The sequence below is a fragment of the Oncorhynchus mykiss genome, chromosome 7, assembly GCF_013265735.2.
Source record: "Oncorhynchus mykiss isolate Arlee chromosome 7, USDA_OmykA_1.1, whole genome shotgun sequence".
In the NCBI taxonomy this organism is placed as follows: Eukaryota; Metazoa; Chordata; class Actinopteri; order Salmoniformes; family Salmonidae; genus Oncorhynchus; species Oncorhynchus mykiss.
This window is the reverse complement of record NC_048571.1, coordinates 32,137,144-32,157,934: the sequence shown is the minus strand read 5'-3', so window position 1 is coordinate 32,157,934 and position 20,791 is coordinate 32,137,144. Positions and strand designations below refer to the sequence as shown.

General features: G+C 40.9%; 1 protein-coding gene across 7 annotated transcripts in view; it reads left to right on the top strand.

Annotated features, from left to right (window-relative positions):
• LOC110527654 (chromodomain-helicase-DNA-binding protein 6) overlaps window positions 1-20,791 on the top strand; it is a 98,655-nt gene that overhangs the window by 16,602 nt on the left and 61,262 nt on the right. For all 7 annotated transcript variants that reach the window (XM_036983148.1, XM_036983150.1, XM_036983147.1 and 4 more), the window contains 2 exons: window positions 11,155-11,314; window positions 13,552-13,701. In XM_036983148.1, the coding sequence (XP_036839043.1) occupies window positions 11,155-11,314; window positions 13,552-13,701 (310 nt within the window). The remainder of the gene's footprint in view (window positions 1-11,154; window positions 11,315-13,551; window positions 13,702-20,791) is intronic.

The following is a 20,791-nucleotide window of genomic DNA, read 5'->3' as shown; positions in this document are numbered from 1 at the left end:
TAAAACTAGGAAAAGTACATTTCCTGAAGAAAATGTGTATGCTTGCTTAATCTGTCTAAAAATATTTTTATTTAACTAGGCAAGTCAGTTAAGAACAAATTCTTATTTACAATGGCGGCCAAACCCGGACGACGCTGGGCCAATTGTGCGCCGCCCTATGGGACTCCCAATCACGGCCGGATGTGATGCAGTCTGGATTCGAACCAGGTACTGCAGTGACGCCTCTTGCACTGAGATGCAGTGTCTTAGACCACTGTGCCACTTTACCAACAAAACAGACGCGTGCGCAACTATGGGGCAAAACAGACTGTTTACATGTCAACAATGTTTATTAAAAACGTATGCATTATATACAATGAGCACTTGTTGTCTCAAATACATTGTTGGTTAACTAGCTAGCGAATTTGAGCCATCTTAGCATTGACATGAAATCTGCCGAAACACAAAACAAGACATGGTATCAAGAACAAGATGAAACTAGCTTAAATGAGTCATTTACGATTCCTCACATGGCAGTTTCTTGTCATTGTTGGTAACTATCGGGCTATCCAGAATCACAACTCATGTACTTCTGCCCCAGTGACACGTGCATATCGTTTCCGTGATGTTGTCAGCTAACCCATCTATAGTAGTGGGAGATGTTAACCCTTTGACATGTACGAGTACACAGGTGTGATGATTTTACAGTGCTCCCTACTGCGTATGCTCAAACCGGTCTGATTAGTATGTCTAGTTATGATTGACGCAACAGTCAGTTGTACGCAGTTTATTTTTGCATGCAGATGTTAAGACTTTCACCGAAGTAGCAGCAGTATAATGCCATTCTAAATCCAAATCGGAAACTGTAGGCTACGTTAGTCCTAGTGCTAACTGAGGAAAGGGTGAGCTAACACAAACGTCTACCTGTCGGCTGACAGAAACCATAATATGAATTGGATAATAGCAATTACTACATGAAACAAAAATATAAATGCAACATGCAACTATTTCAACAATTTTCATATAAGGAAATCAGTCAATTAAAATTCATTAGGCCCTAATCCATGGATTTCACATGACTGGGCAGGGGCACAGCCATGATTTTCTTTCCCCATAGAAGGTCTTCATTACAGACAAATACTCCTCTGTTTCATCAGCTGCACCAGTGGCTGGTCTCAGATGATCCCGCAGGTGAAGAAGCCAGGTGTGGATGTCCCGGGCTGGCGTGGTTACACTGGGTCTCCGGTTCTGAGACCGGTTGGACGTACTGCCAAATTCTCTAAAATGACTGGTGGCTGCTTATGAACACAATATTCTGGCAACAGCTCTGGTGGATATTCATACAGTCAGCATGCCAATTGCACGCTCCTTCAACTTGAGACATGTGGCATTGTGTTGTGACAACTGCACGTTTAAGAGTGGCCTTTTTAGGGCCCCCAGCACAAGGTGTACCTCTAATGATCATGCTGTTTAATCAGCTTCTTGATATGCCTCACCTGTCAGGTGATTGGTTTATCTTGGCAAAGGAGAAATGCTCACTAACCGGGATGTGAAGAATGTGTAGATGGCGCCGGCAGAGGGCTGCCTCGCTTCTAGTTCTTACAAAAACGAAATACTGTAAAGTTTCCTATGTGTTTCTTACATTGTTAGCCTAGAAAATTGTAAAGTGGTTCCTCCTTTTAAAAGTTGCGAGCTTACACCGCAGGACTTAGAGGTGGGGCGGCAGGTAGCCGAGTGGTTAGAGCATTGGGCTAGTAACCAAAAGGTTGCAAGATCGAATCCCTGAGCTGACAAGGTAAAAATCTGTCGTTCTGCCCCTGAACAGGCCATCATTGAAAATAAGAATTTGTTCTTAACTGATTTAACCTCTTAACCTATTTAAATAAAGGTAAAATAAAATAAAAAATAAATACCCAGCTTCATTGCTCCAGACCACCACAAGGGTCTGTTGGGTTGGAGTACTCATTATGCATTTTGGTCCCAAGATTGTTATATGACCAATCATATTGAGTGGTTCCCATGACGTTCTTCAGCAAAGATTGCTGACAAAACATTACGGGGGAAGCAAATGTTCAGCTGGGTCTGCTATCTATCCTTTCACCCTCCTCCAAAAAATACAAGTGTTTGCCATTATCAACAGTGGCACTGAGGCTAAAACAATATCTTACATAGTGTGGGATGACCGCACCTAAAAAGGCTGGAGACTCATAACTAATCAAAGAGCATGTATATGTCCTGACCAAAAGCTGATTCAGTGGTAGGGTTAACTTGACGTTGCAGCACAGCAGATTCTCAGTAGACAGAGGGCATGGGATGTCAGATTCCAAATGTTCCTCCTGATAAAGCAGGTCCTCCACCTGCTGAATCTGGAATGCTCAGAATAAACAAATCTGTATTAGTGACGATACATTTGGCAGTGACAGTTGCTTGATAGTCCTGTGAAAATGGCTGAGTGTTTGTGGTGTAAATCTTTAAATTAGCAGCTGACATCTTAAGTTTTTTTAAATTTAATAATTAAGACAGGTTCCATGTACAACAAGACAGGAAGAGAGAAAAAGAACACCGAACAATTGAGTTACCTCTGGTTATGGACACTATTGCCAGTGATAAAGCTTCCACGGCCTGTTCCTCGGACAGTGAACATACATCTGGCAATATCTACATTTTTGACCCCTTGATCAGCTCACACTCAAAGTAAATGAAGAGCTTATTTTTTGTAGATATGAAAACAATAACTGAGAAATAACCGTTCAATCTAAAGCAGCAGATGTCATTTTCAGCATATGTCAATACAGCACAGAAAGTTTAACACCAGACTGGTATTGTGGTTGTTCATTGTGTGATGGGAAATATGCAATATGCATACAAAATAATATACAGTGGGAGCAGGTACAGAGTATTTTTGCCGAGCAATGCAACAAAACTGGATCATTCTGGCAATGATACCTGCACCATATATATGCAGCAAAGACTCCCTAACACTTTGCCATTGTACACGATGGCCCATTGCTTGGAGACTTCCTTTGACCATTCTAAAGCCCGGATGGGACTTCCTTGCCTTAATGGCCCCGACTTTCTGGTCTAACTCTTCATCTGACACATCAGAATAGCATTCTCTGGCAGACATATTGTATTCTTTCATCCTTCTGTAAGAAAATATCGACTTTGAAACAAATAGGACATGGCCTGCTTATGAGTTGCTGTGAAAGGTTAGATGAATTCAACTGAAAATGGCGAGCACAGGCGTTCGTAGCTAAATGTTTTTGGTTAGCTTGAGAATAATAATTGCATGATTTATCATTCTACGGTATGTATGTGTAATATAGTAGAATGTTATGAACCGACACTGAATCGTAGGAGCTAACTACTATCTCCTAAAGCGCCTTGACGATGACGAGCAGTTGCCATACCAGGCGGTGATGCAACCAGGCTCTCGATGGTGCAGCTGTAGAACTTTTTGATGATCTGGGGACCCATGCCAAGTCTAGGAGCTAACTACTAGCTATGTAGAAGTTGGATGGAAGAATGCCCAGTGCTGCTTACCTGAGATGCCATCATCACGCAGTCCTTTGTAAGTGTCTGCTATGACTTCCTTTGTGTCGGAAAGAAAGGCTGAACAGTTTTGTTTGTAGCCAAACTGACACTCAAAAAATTGCCAAAATGGAGGGTGGTTAATAGCGAAATTAAATTGGAGTTTTGTTTTCAAATAAAAAAAAATCTCAGTATTTTGTGGTATTAAAATGCATAAAGTTTTGCGCTCTATTACAAAAGATTTGATTGCAACATTTTTTTTAATTATTTTTTTTACTTAAGCCTTTTTTTTGCTTTCAGAACAATTATTTTTGTTTGAAAATAAAGTTTTAGTCTCTACAAAAATACATCAATTTGTTGCAAGTTGGGGAGGGGGACTAATAGCTGAACAATAGAGTATTCAACCTTTACTAAAGAATAGTCTAATGGCCGAGCTAGGTGTGAAAAACCCCTGTCCTATCACAGACCAGATTTGCCCTAACGACCAAGTGGGAGTTAGAGCACTGATGATGCTTTTGGGTCCCAATGCACTACTGTGTCTCTAACTGACAATGAATGGGCAATATAAACCAAATAATAAACTGATAATTGTGCACGACTTCGAACCCTAAACCTTCTTGCCCGAAGTCCAGAGCAATATTGACTGTGCACCAAAATCAGGCTCAAGCAGCAGTTGATAGCGCGCCTCCTCACGGTAGCTTGCTACTCAATCAAATGACTTTTCAAATAAGTTACCTTACATGTTATGGTTTGTTAGCTACGCTGTCCTTACGAACCACATAGCTAACATACCTGTACATACTGCTGCAATATGCTATCTACCTAACGTTAGTAGTTATACATCAAACTTGCCAGTATTTTAACTATAGGCTATCTAACTACCCAATGTTTATTGATTTGATTATTCCCGTCATTCTTAGCTTAGCTAAGTGGTATAGTTGTTGTGCGTTCTCAATGGACATTCAGGTGCTTTCGTAATGTCGCTCTGGCTATCTACTCTGATTTTAGAGCACTCTCGTCTGAGTGTACCAGGGCGCAGAATAATGAATTTACGATCGCTCAACACACGTTGAATATGGCCGGTGTCAGTAAATGTTATCAAAAAAGCGTAATTAAATTGTTTCCAGCAGCACAGTTAGTCACCATCGCTCTGGTTAACACAACTGCCTAACCAGCTCTGCTAGAGCGAGTAAAATGGTCAGTGGTCTCATTTGTGTCTGGAAGTAGCTAGCCAACGTTAGCTTGGGTGCTTGACTGCCTTTGTATTTATTTACTGCCATTAATTATTTATTTACTAAATACCTAAATCACACAGAATTACATATACACAGAATGCAAATTGTCATACAGAAAACGTCCCTGGTGGACGGAGCCGACATGACGGCTGGTTACACAAAGGGGGTTGGGCTTGAGTGAAAGAGCGGGAAGACTATCGTAAATACAGTATCTTATGCATTCTAAATTACCGCCCATTTTGATAAAGGAGAATGCAATAAATATTTACTCTGAGCTGCGCTTCGGTAGATTGTTCGTAGATGCTGGCCGTGTTGCCCAACAGAGATCTTCCTTGTATCTTTTAAGAGTGTCTCTGCGGGTAACCTGGATACTTGGCAGTGTCGTGTTTGTTAGAAGAGTTCCTTTGTCCGTCCTTTCCTAGCCCACGTTTACAGCGGCCGCTGCTAAGTCAACGGCTAGGAGGTATCACTTCTGTAGCGAGTAAGAGTTCAAAGTTCATACCATTCGCAACCAAAGCTCAAGCTGAGGTTAGCTTAGTTCTGTAGTTGACATGTTACTCCTTTTAACGATGGACCGTCGTCTTCACGTCCTTTGGAACAGTTTATTATTTGAATCCTTCTGACATCAGACCGCAGAGGCTGCAGGCCTCGCGTACTTGGAACAGGAGGTTACATTTTCGTCAAGGGCTTATTTGGTGGAGGGAGAGAAGGGTGTGTTTCATAGTTTATAACCAATGTCTCTTCATAGGGGCAGGCCACTGATTGAGCAGAGCTCTAACCTTATGAAAACCCAATTCTTTCATTTGGAAGCTAAGATTACATTTAATCTTTTCACAAATAGTTTCATATTTAAACATTTAAATTGCACAATTCCATGTGAATCTGATAACTATAATCTGTAGACTTTCCACGATACAGTTAAGAATGTCTCAGATGACAAACGAAATGACATCATATTCATTAAGTACCAACGTATATTCTCCGCTGGTTGGATTACCGAAATATGGTTCCTTTCCCCCCACTGTTTGTTAAACATAGAGAGTCTGGGAAAATTAAAGGCTATTCAAGAGTCCTTCAGTAGAGTCAAGAGAGAGAGGGAAGGGAGAAAAGTATTTATGGGGGGTCATAAACCTTACTACCCACAGGCCAACGTCATGACAGTGTAATTGTGATAACATACAGGAACTAAAGGAACTTCATTGGACTTAATGCAAACTGGAAACCATACATCCTGAGGCTGCATTTATTGTAACTGGGGATTTTAACAAAGCAAGTTTAAGGAGAAGACTGCCTAAATTCTATCAGCATATCGACTGTAGTACTCGCACTGCTAAAACACTAGACCGCTGTTACTCCAACTTCCAGGATGCATACAAGGCGTTCGCCCACACTCCTTTTGGCAAATCTGACCATGACTCTCTTTTGCTCCTCCCTTCCAATAGGCAGAAACTCAAACAGGAAGTATACATGCTAAGGATTATTCAAATGCTGGTCTGACCAATCGGAATCCAAGCTTCAAGATTGTTTTGAGTACTCGGACTAGGATATGTTCCTGGAAACTTCCGAGAATAATATTCACTAAAATGGCAACGGAGTTCACCAGGAAGTGTATAGGAGATGTTATACCCACTGTGACTATTAAAACCTACCCTAACCAGAAACCGAGGATAGATGGCAGCATTTGCACAACAAAGTGCGAACCACTGCATTTAAAAATGGTAAGGTGACTTGGGAATATGGAAGAATACAGAGTAGGAATTCCCTCCAAGGCAATCAAACAGGCAAAAATGTCAGTATAGAGACATTAGAGTCGCAATTCAATGGCTCAGACACGGGACGTATGTGGCAGGCTCTACACACGATCACTGACTACAAAAGGAAAACCAGCCGTGTCGCTGGACACGGACTTCTTGCTTCCGGATAAGCTTAACACCTTCTTTGCCCGCTTTGTGGATAACATTGCCACCGACGCAGCTTGTACCAAGGACTGTGGGCTCTCCTTCTCTGTGGCCGACGTGAGTTAGACATTTAACTTCTTGACGCTACCAATCCCTGTAGCGGGATAATTTTCGTCTGCAACCGCTGAATAGCAGTCAAATAATATTACTAGAAAATATTCATATTCATGAAATTACAAGTGCAATATTTTGAAACACAGTTTAGCCTTTTGTTAATCATCCTGTCGTCTCAGATTTTGAAATTATGCTTTACAGCGAAAGCAATCCAAGCATTTGTGTAAGTTTATTGATAGCCTAGCATAGCATTATGTACACTTAGCATCAGGAAGCTTGGTCACGAAAATCAGAAAAGCAATCACATTAACCGTTTACCTTTGATCTTCGGATGTTTTCACTCACGAGACTCCCAGTTACACAGCAAATGTTCCTTTTGTTCCATAAAGATTATTTTTATACCCAAAATACCGATGTTTGTTTGTCGCGTTATAATCCACAGGAAAGAGCGGTCACGACAACGCAGACGGAAATTCCAAATGGTCTTCATAATGTCCACAGAAACATGTCAAATGTTTTTTATAATCATTCCTCAGGTAGTTTTTTTAATATATATTCGATAATATATCAACCGAGTGTGTAGCTTTCTACATAACAGCGGGAGGAACAATGGCCGGTTTACTCAATTGCACACCAACTCACTCTGAGAGCCCCCACCTCTCCACTTACGCAATGTGATCCTTCATGCTCATTTTTCAGATCTATGTCTCTTATTTAATGAACTATGCCTAAAAGTCAGCTGGGACAGGCTTTCAAAGGTGCAGGCCAACTCCTGACACTAATGACCCTGACCAGGATACTGTAGTCCCTGTGACTGTCATTCTAAAATGTATTGGTAAAGTCAGTACAAAACCTTGTAAGTTTGGGGTTAAATGTATTTAATTTTTTTTTTAATTGCTCACTTGCCTCACTTAATTTTTTTTAAAATCTGTTGAACAAGTAAATCAACTTTGTATGGCTTTAGTTAGAGATGAGATTTCCCAAGTTGCACCATGTCATTGAACCTTTGTTATGGGATCTAGGGAGATATTCGTTCGGTGCTAATATCTAGACCACAGGATTTTGCTATTTGGCATTTCAGTAGCGGAGTGGGAGGCATTTTCTTAATCGCTCTGCAGAACAGGTGGATTTGAGATGAAAACTGTGGGGAACTTTTTTAAACCTCTGCGTTCCCAAAAAAAGGACGTTAGAAAAGGACGTTAGAAAATAAACATTGCCATGAAAAAAAACATTGCCCACTTATTCAGAAAGTATTCAGACCTTGACTTTTTCCACATTTTGTTATGTTACAGCCTTATTCTAAAATGGGTTAAATATTTTTTTTCCTCAATCTACAGAAAGCACCACTTTTGCAAATCTATAAAATAAACCTTATTTACAAAAGTATTCAGACCCTTTGAGACTCAAAATTGCGATCAGGTTTATCCTTTTTCCATTGATCATCCTTGGTTTCTACAACTTGATTGGAGTTCACCTCTGGTAAATTCAATTGATTGGACATGATTTAGAAAGGCACACACCTGTCTATATAAGGGCCCATGCATGTCAGAGCAAAAACCAAGCCAAGAGATCGAAGGAATTGTCCGTAGTCCTCCAAGACCGAATTGTTTTGCGGCACAGATTTGGGGAAGTTTACAAAAACATTTCTGTAGTATTGACGGTCTCCTAAAACAGTGGCATCCATCATTCTTAAGTGGAAGTTTGGAACCACCAAGACTCTTCCTAGAGCTCTTCAGTAAAAGGCACATGACAGTCCACTTGGAGTTTTTCAAAAGGCACCTAAAGGACTCCCAGACCATGAGAAATAAGATTATCTGGTCTGATGAAACCAAACTTGAACGCTTTGGCCTGAATGTCGTGTCACGTCTGGAGGAAACCTGGCACCATCCTTATGGTGAAGCATGATGGTGGCAGCATCATGCTGTGGGGATGTTCTTCAGGGACTGGGAGACCAGATCGGGGAAAGATGAACAAAGCAAAGTACAGAGAGATCAGTGATAACCTGCCCCAGAGCGCTCTGAACCTCAGACTGGGCCGAAGGTTCACCTTCCAACAGGGAAACCCTAAGCACACAGCCAAGACAACGCATGAGTGGCTTCGGGTCAAGTCTCTGAATGTCCTTGAGTGGCCCAGCCCGGATACTTAGTCAGAATACTTATGTAAATGTGCTTATTAAGTTTATTTTTAATACATTTGCAAAAATGTATTATTTCAACCAGTTTTTGCTTTGTCATTATAGGGTATTGTGTGTAGCTGGGGGGGAACAAACCAATAATACATTTGAGATATATATATATATATATATATTTCAACCAGTTTTTGCTTTGTCATTATAGGGTATTGTGTGTAGCTGGGGGGGAACAAACCAATAATACATTTGAGATATATATATATATATATATATATATATATATATATATATATATATATATATATATATATATATATATATACATACATACATACATACATACATACATACATACATACATACATACATACATACATACATACATACATACATACATACATACATACATACATACATACATACATACATACATACATACATACATACATGCCACATTTCAGGCTTCAAACATAAAGATATAAAACTGTATTTTTTTGTGAAGAATCAACAACAGGTGGGACACAATCATGAAGTGGAACGACATTTATTGGATATTTCAAACTTTTTTAACAAATCAAAAACTGAAAAATTGGGCGTGCAAAATTATTCAGCCCCCTTAAGTTAATACTTTGTAGCGCCACCTTTTGCTGCGATTACAGCTGTAAGTCGCTTGGGGTATGTCTCTATCAGTTTTGCACATCGAGAGACTGAATTTTTTTCCCATTCCTCCTTGCAAAACAGCTCGAGCTCAGTGAGGTTGGATGGAGAGCATTTGTGAACAGCAGTTTTCAGTTCTTTCCACAGATTCTCGATTGGATTCAGGTCTGGACTTTGACTTGGCCATTCTAACACCTGGATATGTTTATTTTTGAACCATTGCATTGTAGATTTTGCTTTATGTTTTGGATCATTGTCTTGTTGGAAGACAAATCTCCGTCCCAGTCTCAGGTCTTTTGCAGACTCCATCAGGTTTTCTTCCAGAATGGTCCTGTATTTGGCTCCATCCATCTTCCCATCAATTTTAACCATCTTCCCTGTCCCTGCTGAAGAAAAGCAGGCCCAAACCATGATGCTGCCACCACCATGTTTGACAGTGGGCATGGTGTGTTCAGGGTGATGAGCTGTGTTGCTTTTACGCCAAACATAACGTTTTGCATTGTTGCCAAAAAGTTCAATTTTGGTTTCATCTGACCAGAGCACCTTCTTCCACATGTTTGGTGTGTCTCCCAGGTGGCTTGTGGCAAACTTTAAACGACACTTTTTATGGATATCTTTAAGAAATGGCTTTCTTCTTGCCACACTTCCATAAAGGCCAGATTTGTGCAATATACGACTGATTGTTGTCCTATGGACAGAGTCTCCCACCTCAGCTGTAGATCTCTGCAGTTCATCCAGAGTGATCATGGGCCTCTTGGCTGCATCTCTGATCAGTCTTCTCCTTGTATGAGCTAAGAGTTTAGAGGGACGGCCAGGTCTTGGTAGATTTGCAGTGGTCTGATACTCCTTCCATTTCAATATTATCGCTTGCACAGTGCTCCTTGGGATGTTTAAAGCTTGGGAATTTTTTTTGTATCCAAATCCGGCTTTAAACTTCTTCACAACAGTATCTCGGACCTGCCTGGTGTGTTCCTTGTTCTTCATGATGCTCTCTGCGCTTTTAACGGACCTCTGAGACTATCACAGTGCAGGTGCATTTATACGGAGACTTGATTACACACAGGTGGATTGTATTTATCATCATTAGTCATTTAGGTCATCATTGGATCATTCAGAGATCCTCACTGAACTTCTGGAGAGAGTTTGCTGCACTGAAAGTAAAGGGGCTGAATAATTTTGCATGCCCAATTTTTCAGTTTTTGATTTGTTAAAAAAGTTTGAAATATCCAATAAATGTCGTTCCACTTCATGATTGTGTCCCACTTGTTGATTCTTCACAAAAAAATACAGTTTTATATCTTTATGTTTGAAGCCTGAAATGTGGCAAAAGGTCGCAAAGTTCAAGGGGGCCGAATACTTTCGCAAGGCACTGTATATATATAAGGCTGTAACGTAACATTGTGGAAAAAGTCAAGGTGTCTGAATACTTTCCGAATGCACTGTATCTAGCTTTTGTATTCTCTGCTAGTATACCTGCTGAGATGTGAGGTGGCAAGGTGATAAACGCACAATGCCGCCATGTGACCCCTCTGGTCAGTTGAGTGCAGATTACGAACACTCCCTGGTGTACTTCTGTTTCTATTGTGCCAACCCTGCTGTGTCTCTACAGAGAGCAAGTCTTCCAAGGGCCGGTCCCAGCGGAGAAGAAGAAAAAGGGCAAGCGGAAAAGCGAGGCAGTTGTCCAGGAGGCTGTGGAGAGAGATAATGTGGCCTTCCTGTCCGCGCTGGCCATCAGGGGAGAGGAGAGCATCGATCCCCTCGACAACACGGTGAGGAACAGACTGACAGGTTGGGGCAAGAGCAGACTGAGTGACACTTGCTTCTCTAAAGCCTCCTTGCAGTCTTTTGATTACATTTTTTATCACTGTGTCTAATAAATCACTGTTTATTTCATGGAACTAACTCAGTATTTTTCTCACTTATTTCCCTGAGTTTCTTTTTGCCATTGAAACGCTCAGTCTGATCTTGTGGGCGTGTTGATACAAATTTGAAATATATTTCCATACACAGCCCTGATTGGCAGGTAGGATTGTCTAGACTCTAGCATATCAAAGTGTTAGCCGTCCCAGCCCATGGTTTGTTGACAAATACATATTTTTTGCCTATTTTTGTTTAGTGTATTTTTGTTAGTATTGCCATTTTCTGTATTTATATGTAAATTGTTCTCACAATTCCGCATGTTGCTTCCATTTGTACAGTGTTCTGTAAAAAAAAAAAAAAAAAAACATTCTCACTCTCAAAGTGGAGGCGGCAGGTAGCCTAGTGGTTAGAGCATTGGACTAGTAAGGTTGCAAGATCGAATCCCTGACCTGACAAGGTAAAAATCTGTCGTTCTGCAACCTGAACAAGGCAGTTAACCCACTGTTCTTAGGCCGTCATTGAAAATAAGAATTTGTTCTTAACTGACTTGCCTAGTTAAATAAAGGTTTAAAAAAAATGGATACACATGCAATAAAAATGACTGGTTATTGGTCAGAATAATCAGATTGTGATGTCATGCTCTGGGCCAAAATCTGAAAAGGATGAGTTTCAGGCAAAGAAAAAAAGAAAAAAAAAGAAATGTTTATAATTTTCACAATTCCAGTGTTGGTTCGAGCTCCTAGTGTGGAAACACCATTACAAAACAGAAAATCACAATTTTGACCCCACTAATCAGGGGTTCAGCGGTGACGCTGGTGAAACCCTATTTGTTGCCGTTCATTATTACTCCAGTTCTGCCAATTTGGTTAGCAAAAATGCATGTTTTTGTGTGCGCAGTACCAGTCAAAAGTTTGGACACCTGCTCATTCAAAGGTTTTTCTTTATTTTTACTATTTTCTACATTGTAGAATAATAGTGAAGACATCAACTACGAACTAACACACAAAGTCTTAAACATCAATATGTTTTCTTCAAAGTAGCCACCCTTTGCCTTGATGACAGCTTTTGTACACTCATGGCATTCTCTCAACCAGCTTCACATGGAATGCTTTTCCATAAGTCTTGAACGAGTTCCCACATATGCTGAACATTTGTTGGCTGCTTTTCCTTCACTCTGCGGTCCAACTCATCCAAAACCATCTCAATTGCGTTGAGGTCAGGTGATTGTGGAGGCCAGGTCATTTGATGCAGCACTCCATCACTCTCCTTCCTGGTCAAATAGCTCTTACACTGCCTGGAGGTGAGTTGGGTCACCACACATGCGGAGACCATCCGTTCACCTACTCTGCGTCTCACAAAGACATGGCGGTTGGAACCAAAAATCTCACATTTGGACTCATCAGACCAAAAGACAATTTCTACCAGTTTAATGTCCGTTGCTCGTGTTTCTTGGCCCAAGTCTCTTCTTCTTATTGGTGTCCATTAGTAAAGGTTTCTTTACAGCAATTTCACACAGTCTCCTCTGAACAGTTGATGTTGAGATGTCTGTTACTTGATCTCTGTAGCATTTATCTGGGCTGCAATTTCTGAGGCTGGGAACTCTAATGAACTTATCTTCTGCAGCAGAGGTAACGCTGGGTCTTCCTTTCCTGTGGTTGTTCTCATGAAAGCCAGTTTAACCATAGCGCTTGATGGGTTTTTTGCGACTGCACTTAAAGAAACTTTCAAAGTTCTTGAAATTTTCCACATTGACTGACCTTCATGTCTTAAAGTAATGATGGACTGTCATTTCTCTTCGCTTAGTTGAGCTGTTCTTGCCATAATATGGACTTGGTATTTTACCAAATAGGGCTATTTTCTGATTGGCTCAAAGAAAAAACCCTTGAAGTGCAGTCGCAAAATCCATTGAGGGCTATGATGAAACTGGCTCTCATGAAGACCACCACAGGAAAGGAAAACTGTTTTTTTTGGTTACTACATGGTTCCATATGTGTTATTTCATAGTTTTTATTTATTCACTGTTATTCTACAATGTAGAAAATAAAGAAAAACCCTTGAATGAGTAGGTGTCAACTTTTGACTGGTACTCTATGTGCAGTAGCTAATGCTTGACATGAAGGCACTTAGTGTAAACTCTCTCTCATAGAAACGTCGCTCGGGGCGACAGGTGAAGCGCAGGAAGTACAATGAGGACCTGGACTTCAAGGTGGTGGATGACGACGGGGAGACTATTGCCGTGCTGGGGACGGGCCGTATCCCTGCCCTCAACGCTGCCACTCTCACTTGGCAGGCTGAGGTAACCATCTCGTTCTTTATCTTTGGCCATGTCCGAATATTCATACTAATAGCTATGCGATAGTAGAATGTTTTATTTGGAGGCTTCCGGGTATTATGTATTGGCTTCCGGATTAATATGTGGGAGTAACGTGAGGTAGCTCCTGTACTTTTCACTACTATGTAGGATTTACTTTTTCTAACGTCTTACTCAAATGGCTCACAACTCACAAAGACCGTCTGAACGAAAACTCTCTGCTGGAGATGACTAAGATTGCGCCACCTATGGCAGAGATGACTAAGATGTCTGACAACCCTGTACCTGACCTACCTGCCGACTTGGGCAAACTACACATCATGATGGTCTCAGAAGTCAAAGGGACAATAGACACTGTTTTGGTCCTGATATCAGCTACTCTAGATGGCGTTCGCAAGACCATCGACGGCCATGGCCAACGGATCATGAATGGCGAACAGCGTCTGTCGGGCTACAATGACAGAATTGTTGCCCTGTAGGAAAGGTACACGTTGCTGGAGAACAAAAACAAGTTTCTCACCGACACCATAGACAAGTCTCGCTGTTCAAATATTTACAGTTCATCAATATTGAAGACAGATCTAATGTCGTTAAATTCATGTCTGAATGTTTCAGAGGTCCTTGGGCAAGAAGTTATCCTCTCACGAGTTTTAGACCGGGTACATTGAATTGGCAAAGTATGTAATAGGCTGACGGCTAAGCCAAGGTCGACGATTGTTCATTTCCACTACTATCAAGAATGTTTATATAATGACTAAATCAGTCAGCTGTTATTATTTTTTTAAAGATTTTTACCCCCATGTCCTGCCAAACCGTGCTTTTTAACACCTGCTCGCTTAACCCGGAAGCCAGCTGCACTGTGTCGGAAGAAGCACCGTTCAAATGACAACCAAAGTGAGCTTGCATGCGCCTGGCCCGCCACAAGGAGTTGTTAGAGCGTGTGGAGCCAAATAAACCCTCCCCTTATCTGGACGACGCTGGGAGAATTGTGCGGCACCCTATGGGACTGGGATCGAACCCCAGGCTGTAGTGACACTGCAACACTGAGATGCAGTGCCTTAGACCGCTGCGCCACTCTGGAAGCTTTTTTAAGGCCGTGCTTTCAATTAAGATTACATTAGAGGACATTAAACACCAAGTAATTCTTACATTCGAATAGGTGATCACTTCAACATATTTTTTTTATTGATTGCGCTACCATGTTGATTCTCTACACATTCTAATATTCCTCTTCCTACAGTGCATTCGGAAAGTATTCAGACCCCTTGGCTTTTTCCACATTTTGTTATGTTACAGCCTTAATCTAAAAATTGATTAAATAAAACATTTTCCTCATCAGTCTACACACAATGCCCCATAATATCAAAGCGAACAGGTTTAGATTTTTTTGCAAATGTATTTAAAAATAGAAAAAATAAATACCTTATTTACATAAGTATTCAGACCCTTTGCTATGAGACTTGAAATTGAGCTCAGATGCATCCTGTTTCCATTGATCATTTTTGTTGTTTCTTCAACTTGATTGGAGTCCACCTGTGGTAAATTCAATTGACTGGACATGAGTTGGAAAAGGCACACACCTGTCTATAAGATCCCACAGTTGATGGTGCATGTCAGAGAAAAAAATCAGGCCATGAGGTCGAAGGAATTGTACAAAGCTCCGAGACGACAAGATTGTCGAGGCACAGATCTGGGGAAAGGTACCAAAACATTTCTGTAGCGTTGAAGGTCCCCCAAAACACATTGACCTCTATCATTCTTAAATGGAAGAAGTTTGGAACCACCAAGACTCTTCCTAGAGCTGGCCACCCGGCCAAACAGAGCAATCGGGTAGAAGGGCCTTGATCAGGGAGGAGACCAAGAACCCAATGGTCACTCTGACTGAGCTTCAGAGTTCCTCTGTGGAGATGGGAGAACCGTCCAAAAAGACTACCATCTCTGCAGCACTCCACCAATCAGGCCTTTATGGTAGAGTGGCTAGACGGAAGTCACTCCTCAGTAAAAGGCAGGACAGCCCGCTTGGAGTTTGCCAAAAGACCTGAAAATAACTGTGCAGCAACGCTCCCCATCCAACCTGACAGAGCTTGAGAGGATCTGCAGAGAAGAATGGGAGAAACTCCCCAAATACAGGTGTGCCATGCTTGTAGCGTCATACCCAAGAAGACTCGATGCTGTAATCCCTGCCAAAGGTTCTTCAACAATGTACTGTGTAAAGCATCTGAATACGTATGTGTTTTTTTTTCTTTTCTACATTTGCAATATCTAAAAACTTTGTTATTATGGAATGTATTTATATAGCCCTTCGTACATCAGACGATATCTCAAAGTGCTGTACAGAAACCCAGCCTAAAACCCCAAACAGCAAGCAATGCAGGTGTAGAAGCACGGTGGCTAGGAAAAACTCCCTAAAAAGGCCAAAACCTAGGAAGAAACCTAGAGAGGAACCAGGCTATGTGGGGTGGCCAGTCCTCTTCTGGCTGTGCCGGTTGGAGATTATAACAGAACATGGCCAAGATGTTCAAATGTTCATAAATGACCAGCATGGTCAAATAATAATAATCACAGGCAGAACAGTTGAAACTGGAGGTGGACTGGGGACAGCAAGGAGTCATCATGTCAGGTAGTCCTGAGGCATGGTCCTAGGGCTCAGGTCCTCCTCCGAGAGAGAGAAAGAAAGAGAGAATTAGAGAGAGCATACTTAAATTCACACAGGACACCGGATAGGACAGGAGAAGTACTCCAGACATAACAAACTGACCCCAGCCCCCCGACACATAAACTACTGCAGCACAAATACTGGAGGCTGAGACAGGAGGGGTCAGGAGACACTGTGGCCCCATCCGATGACACCCCCGGACAGGGCCAAACAGGAAGGATATAACCCCACCCACTTTGCCAAAGCACAGCCCCCACACCACTAGAGGGATATCTTACCATCCTGAGACAAGGCCGAGTATAGCCCTCAAAGATCTCCGCCACGGCACAACCCAAGGGGGGGGCGTCAACCCAGACAGGAAGATCATATCAGTGACTCAACCCACTCAAGTGACGCACCCCTCCTAGGGACGGTATGAAAGAGCCCTAGTAAGCCAGTGACTCAGCCCCTGTAATAGGGTTAGAGGCAGAGAATCCCAGTGGAAAGAGGGGAACCGGCCCGGCAGAGACAGCAAGGGCGGTTCGTTGCTCCAGAGCCTTTCCGTTCAACTTCACACTCCTGGGCCAGACTACACTCAATCATATGACCCACTGAAGAGATGAGTCTTCAGTAAAGACTTAAAGTTTAAGACCGAGTTTGCGTCTCTCACATGGGTAGGCGACCATTCCATAAAAATGGAGCTCTATAGGAGAAAGCCCTGCCTCCAGCTGTTTGCTTAGAAATTCTAGGGACAATTAGGAGGCCTGCGTCTTGTGACCGTAGCGTACCAAGACCAAATCGGACATTAAGGGAAACAAATATTTGAATTCTACAGGCGAATGACTGGCCATCCATCAGTGAGCTGAAGCGCAGCTGGGTCATTCAGCAAGAAAATGATCCAAAACAAAAAACTGAGTCTACATGAAAGTGGTTAAAAATAAATACATTTGAAGTTTTGGAATGGAAACGAGCGGTTCATACTTGAAAACACACATTTTGCTGAGTTAAAGCATTTCTGCATGCAAGAGGGAGGCAAAAATCCTCAATGGTGATGTGAGAGACTAATAAACAACTACAGGAAGCGTTTGGTTGCAGTCATTGCAGCTCAAGGTGGCACAACGAGTTATTGAGTGTAAGGGGGCAATTACTTTTTCACAAAGGGGAATTGGGTGTTGTGTAACCTTTTGTTAATTAATAAAATAAGTAGCCTTTTTTTTATTTGTAAATCCTGGTTCTCTAACTAATATTAGGATTTGGTTGAAGATCTGTATGAAAAATATGCAAAAATTGAGAATCAGCAAATACTTTTTCACGGTACTGTATATAACATGATTCATTCTAATCATATTAACATCAATATTAATTATATAGCTGATAACTGATAATAATGGTAATAATCTCAACAATATAATACATTTGTAATAAAGCAAATTAAGATGTGACTCACCACCTGGATTTGGTTTTATGTAGCAACATTTGAAATTGGGTTTTTTACATTGGTAAAAAGTACTCAGCTACAAAATGGTATATCATACACTGCATTTTTGAGGAACAATGGGAAAGTAATTCTGCTTTAAGTTGATACACTTGTAAACTCACTTTTGAGAAAAGGGTCTTTTGAATGTTTTGGTACCTATTGGAGAGCTCTATATTTGTCTACACTCATTCAGCATTGTTCACTCCCTCTTAAGCCAGCCCCACCATCTCTTTAAGGATTCACATGTGAGGTCATGTGCTAAACAGTGAGAAGTGTAGGAAAGATTAAGACTAAAAGTAGTAAAAGTACTAGCCTAGAATAAGGAAAAATTCCAGGTTAACAGAAAATGCCCAGATATAAAGATACTTCAGTCATTTTCTATTAAGGTAAAAGTCACCCAGTATAATACTAATTGAGTAAAAGTATTTGGTTTTAAAAATACTTAAGTAAATGGAATTGCTAAAATGTACTTGTATCAAAAGTATAAATCATTTCAAATTCCTTAAACCAGATGGACCCATTTTTTTAATATTTTTTTTGATGGATAGCCAGGGGCACACTCCAACACTCAGAAATAATTTACAAACGAAGCATTTGTGATTAGTGAGTCTGGTATGTTACGACCACACAGATCAATATTAATTTTCATATACAGTTGAAGTCGGAAGTTTACATACACCTTAGCCAAATACATTTAAAATCAGTTTTTCACAATTCCTGACATTTGATCCTAGTAAAGATTCCCTGTCTTAGGTCAGTGAGGATCACCACTTTATTTTAAGAATGTAAAATGTCAGAATAATAGCAGAGAATGATTTATTTCAGCTTTTATTTCTTTCATCACATTCCCAGTGGGTCAGAAGTTTACATGCGCTCAATTAGTATTTGGTAGCATTGCCTTTAAATTGCTTTATCTTTGGTCAAACATTTTGGGTAGCCTTCCACAAGCTTGCCACAACAAGTTGGGTGAATTTTGGCCCATTCCTCCTGACAGAGCTGGTGTAACTGAGTCAGGTTTGTCGGCCTCCTTGCTCACAGATGCTTTTTCAGTTTTCCCCACAAATATTTTATAGGATTGAGGTCAGGGCTTTGTGATGGCCAATCCAATACCTTGACTTTGTTGTCCTTAAGTCATTTTGCCATAACTTTGGAAGTATGCTTGTCCATTTGGAAGACCAATTTAACTTTAACTGACTGATGTCTTGAGATGTTGCTTCAATATATCCACATAATTGTCCTCCCTCATGATGCCATCTATTTGGTGAAGTGCACCAGTCTGTCCTGCAGCAAAGCATCCTCGCAACATGATGCTGCCTCCCCGTGCTTCACGGTTGGGATGGTGTTCTTTGGCTTGCAAGCGCCCCCTTTTTCCTCCAAACATAACGATGGTCATTATTGCCAAACAGTTCTATTTTTGTTTTATCAGACCAGAGGACATTTCTCCAAAAAGTACTATCTTTGTCCCCATGTGCAGCTGCAAACCGTAGTCTGGCTTTTTTATGGCAGTTTTGGAGCAGTGGCTTCTTCCTTGCTGAGCGGCCTTTCAGGTTATGTCGATATAGGATTCGTTTTACTGTGTATATAGATACTTTTGTACCTGTTTCCTCCAGCATCTTCACAAGGTCCTTTGCTGCTTTTCTGGGATTGATTTACACTTTTCGCACCAAAGTACGTTCATCTCTAGGAGACAACGTGTCTCCTTCCTGAGCAGTATGATGACTGCTTGGTCCCATAATGTTTGTACTTGCGTACTGTTGTTTGTACAGATGAACATGGTACCTTCAGGCGTTTGGAAATTGCTCCCAAGGATGAACCAGACTTGTGGAGGTCTACAATTTTATTTTCTGAAGTCTTGGCTGATTTCTTTTGATTTTCCCATGATGTCAAGCAAAGAGGCACTGAGTTTGAAGGTAGGCCTTGAAATACATTCACAGGTACACCTCAAATTGACTCAAATTATGTCAATTAGCCTATCAGTAGCTTCTAAAGCTATGACATCATTTTCTGGAATTTTCCAAGCTGTTTAACTTCTTCGATATAGGGGGCGCTCTTTTAATTTTTGGATGAAAAACGTTCCCGTTTTAAACAAGATATTTGGTCACGAAAAGATGCTCTACTATGCATATAATTGACAGATTTGGAAAGAAAACACTGACGTTTCCAAAACTGCAAAGATATTGTCTGTGAGTGCCACAGAACTGATGTTACAGAAAAAACCCAGATAAAAATACAATCAGGAAGTGCCGCATTTTTTGAAACCGCCTCATGGCAATGACTCCTTATATGGCTGTGGAGGAGCTAGGAGTCAGCTTACCTTTTCCACGTTTTCCCCAAGGTGTCTGCAGCATTGTGACGTATTTGTAGGCATATCATTGGAAGATTGACCATAAGAGACTACATTTACCAGGTGGTCGCTTGGTGTCCTCCGTCGCAATTATTGCGTAATCTCCAGCTGCAGTATTTTTCCATTTTCTTCTGATGATAAGCCAGCTGCCACCACTGATAGATTATCGAATAGATATGTGAAAAACACCTTGAGGATTGATTCTAAACAACGTTTGCCATGTTTCTGTCGATATTATGGAGCTAATTTGGAAAAAAGTTTGGCGTTGTAAGTGACTGCATTTTCGTTTTTTTTTTCTTAGCCAAACATGATGAATTAAACGGAGCTATTTCTCTTACACAAATACTATTTTTGGAAAAAATGAACATTTGCTATCTAACTGAGAGTCTCGTCATTGAAAACATCCGAAGTTCTTCAAAGGTAAATTATTTTATTTGAATGCTTTTCTTGTTTTTGTGAAAATGTTGCCTGCTGAATGCTAGGCTTAATGCTATGCTAGGCTATCAATACTCTTACACAAATGCTTGTGTAGCTTTGGTTAAAGCATATTTTGAAAATCTGAGATGACAGTGTTGTTAACAAAAGGCTAAGCTTGTGTTTCAATATATTTATTTCATTT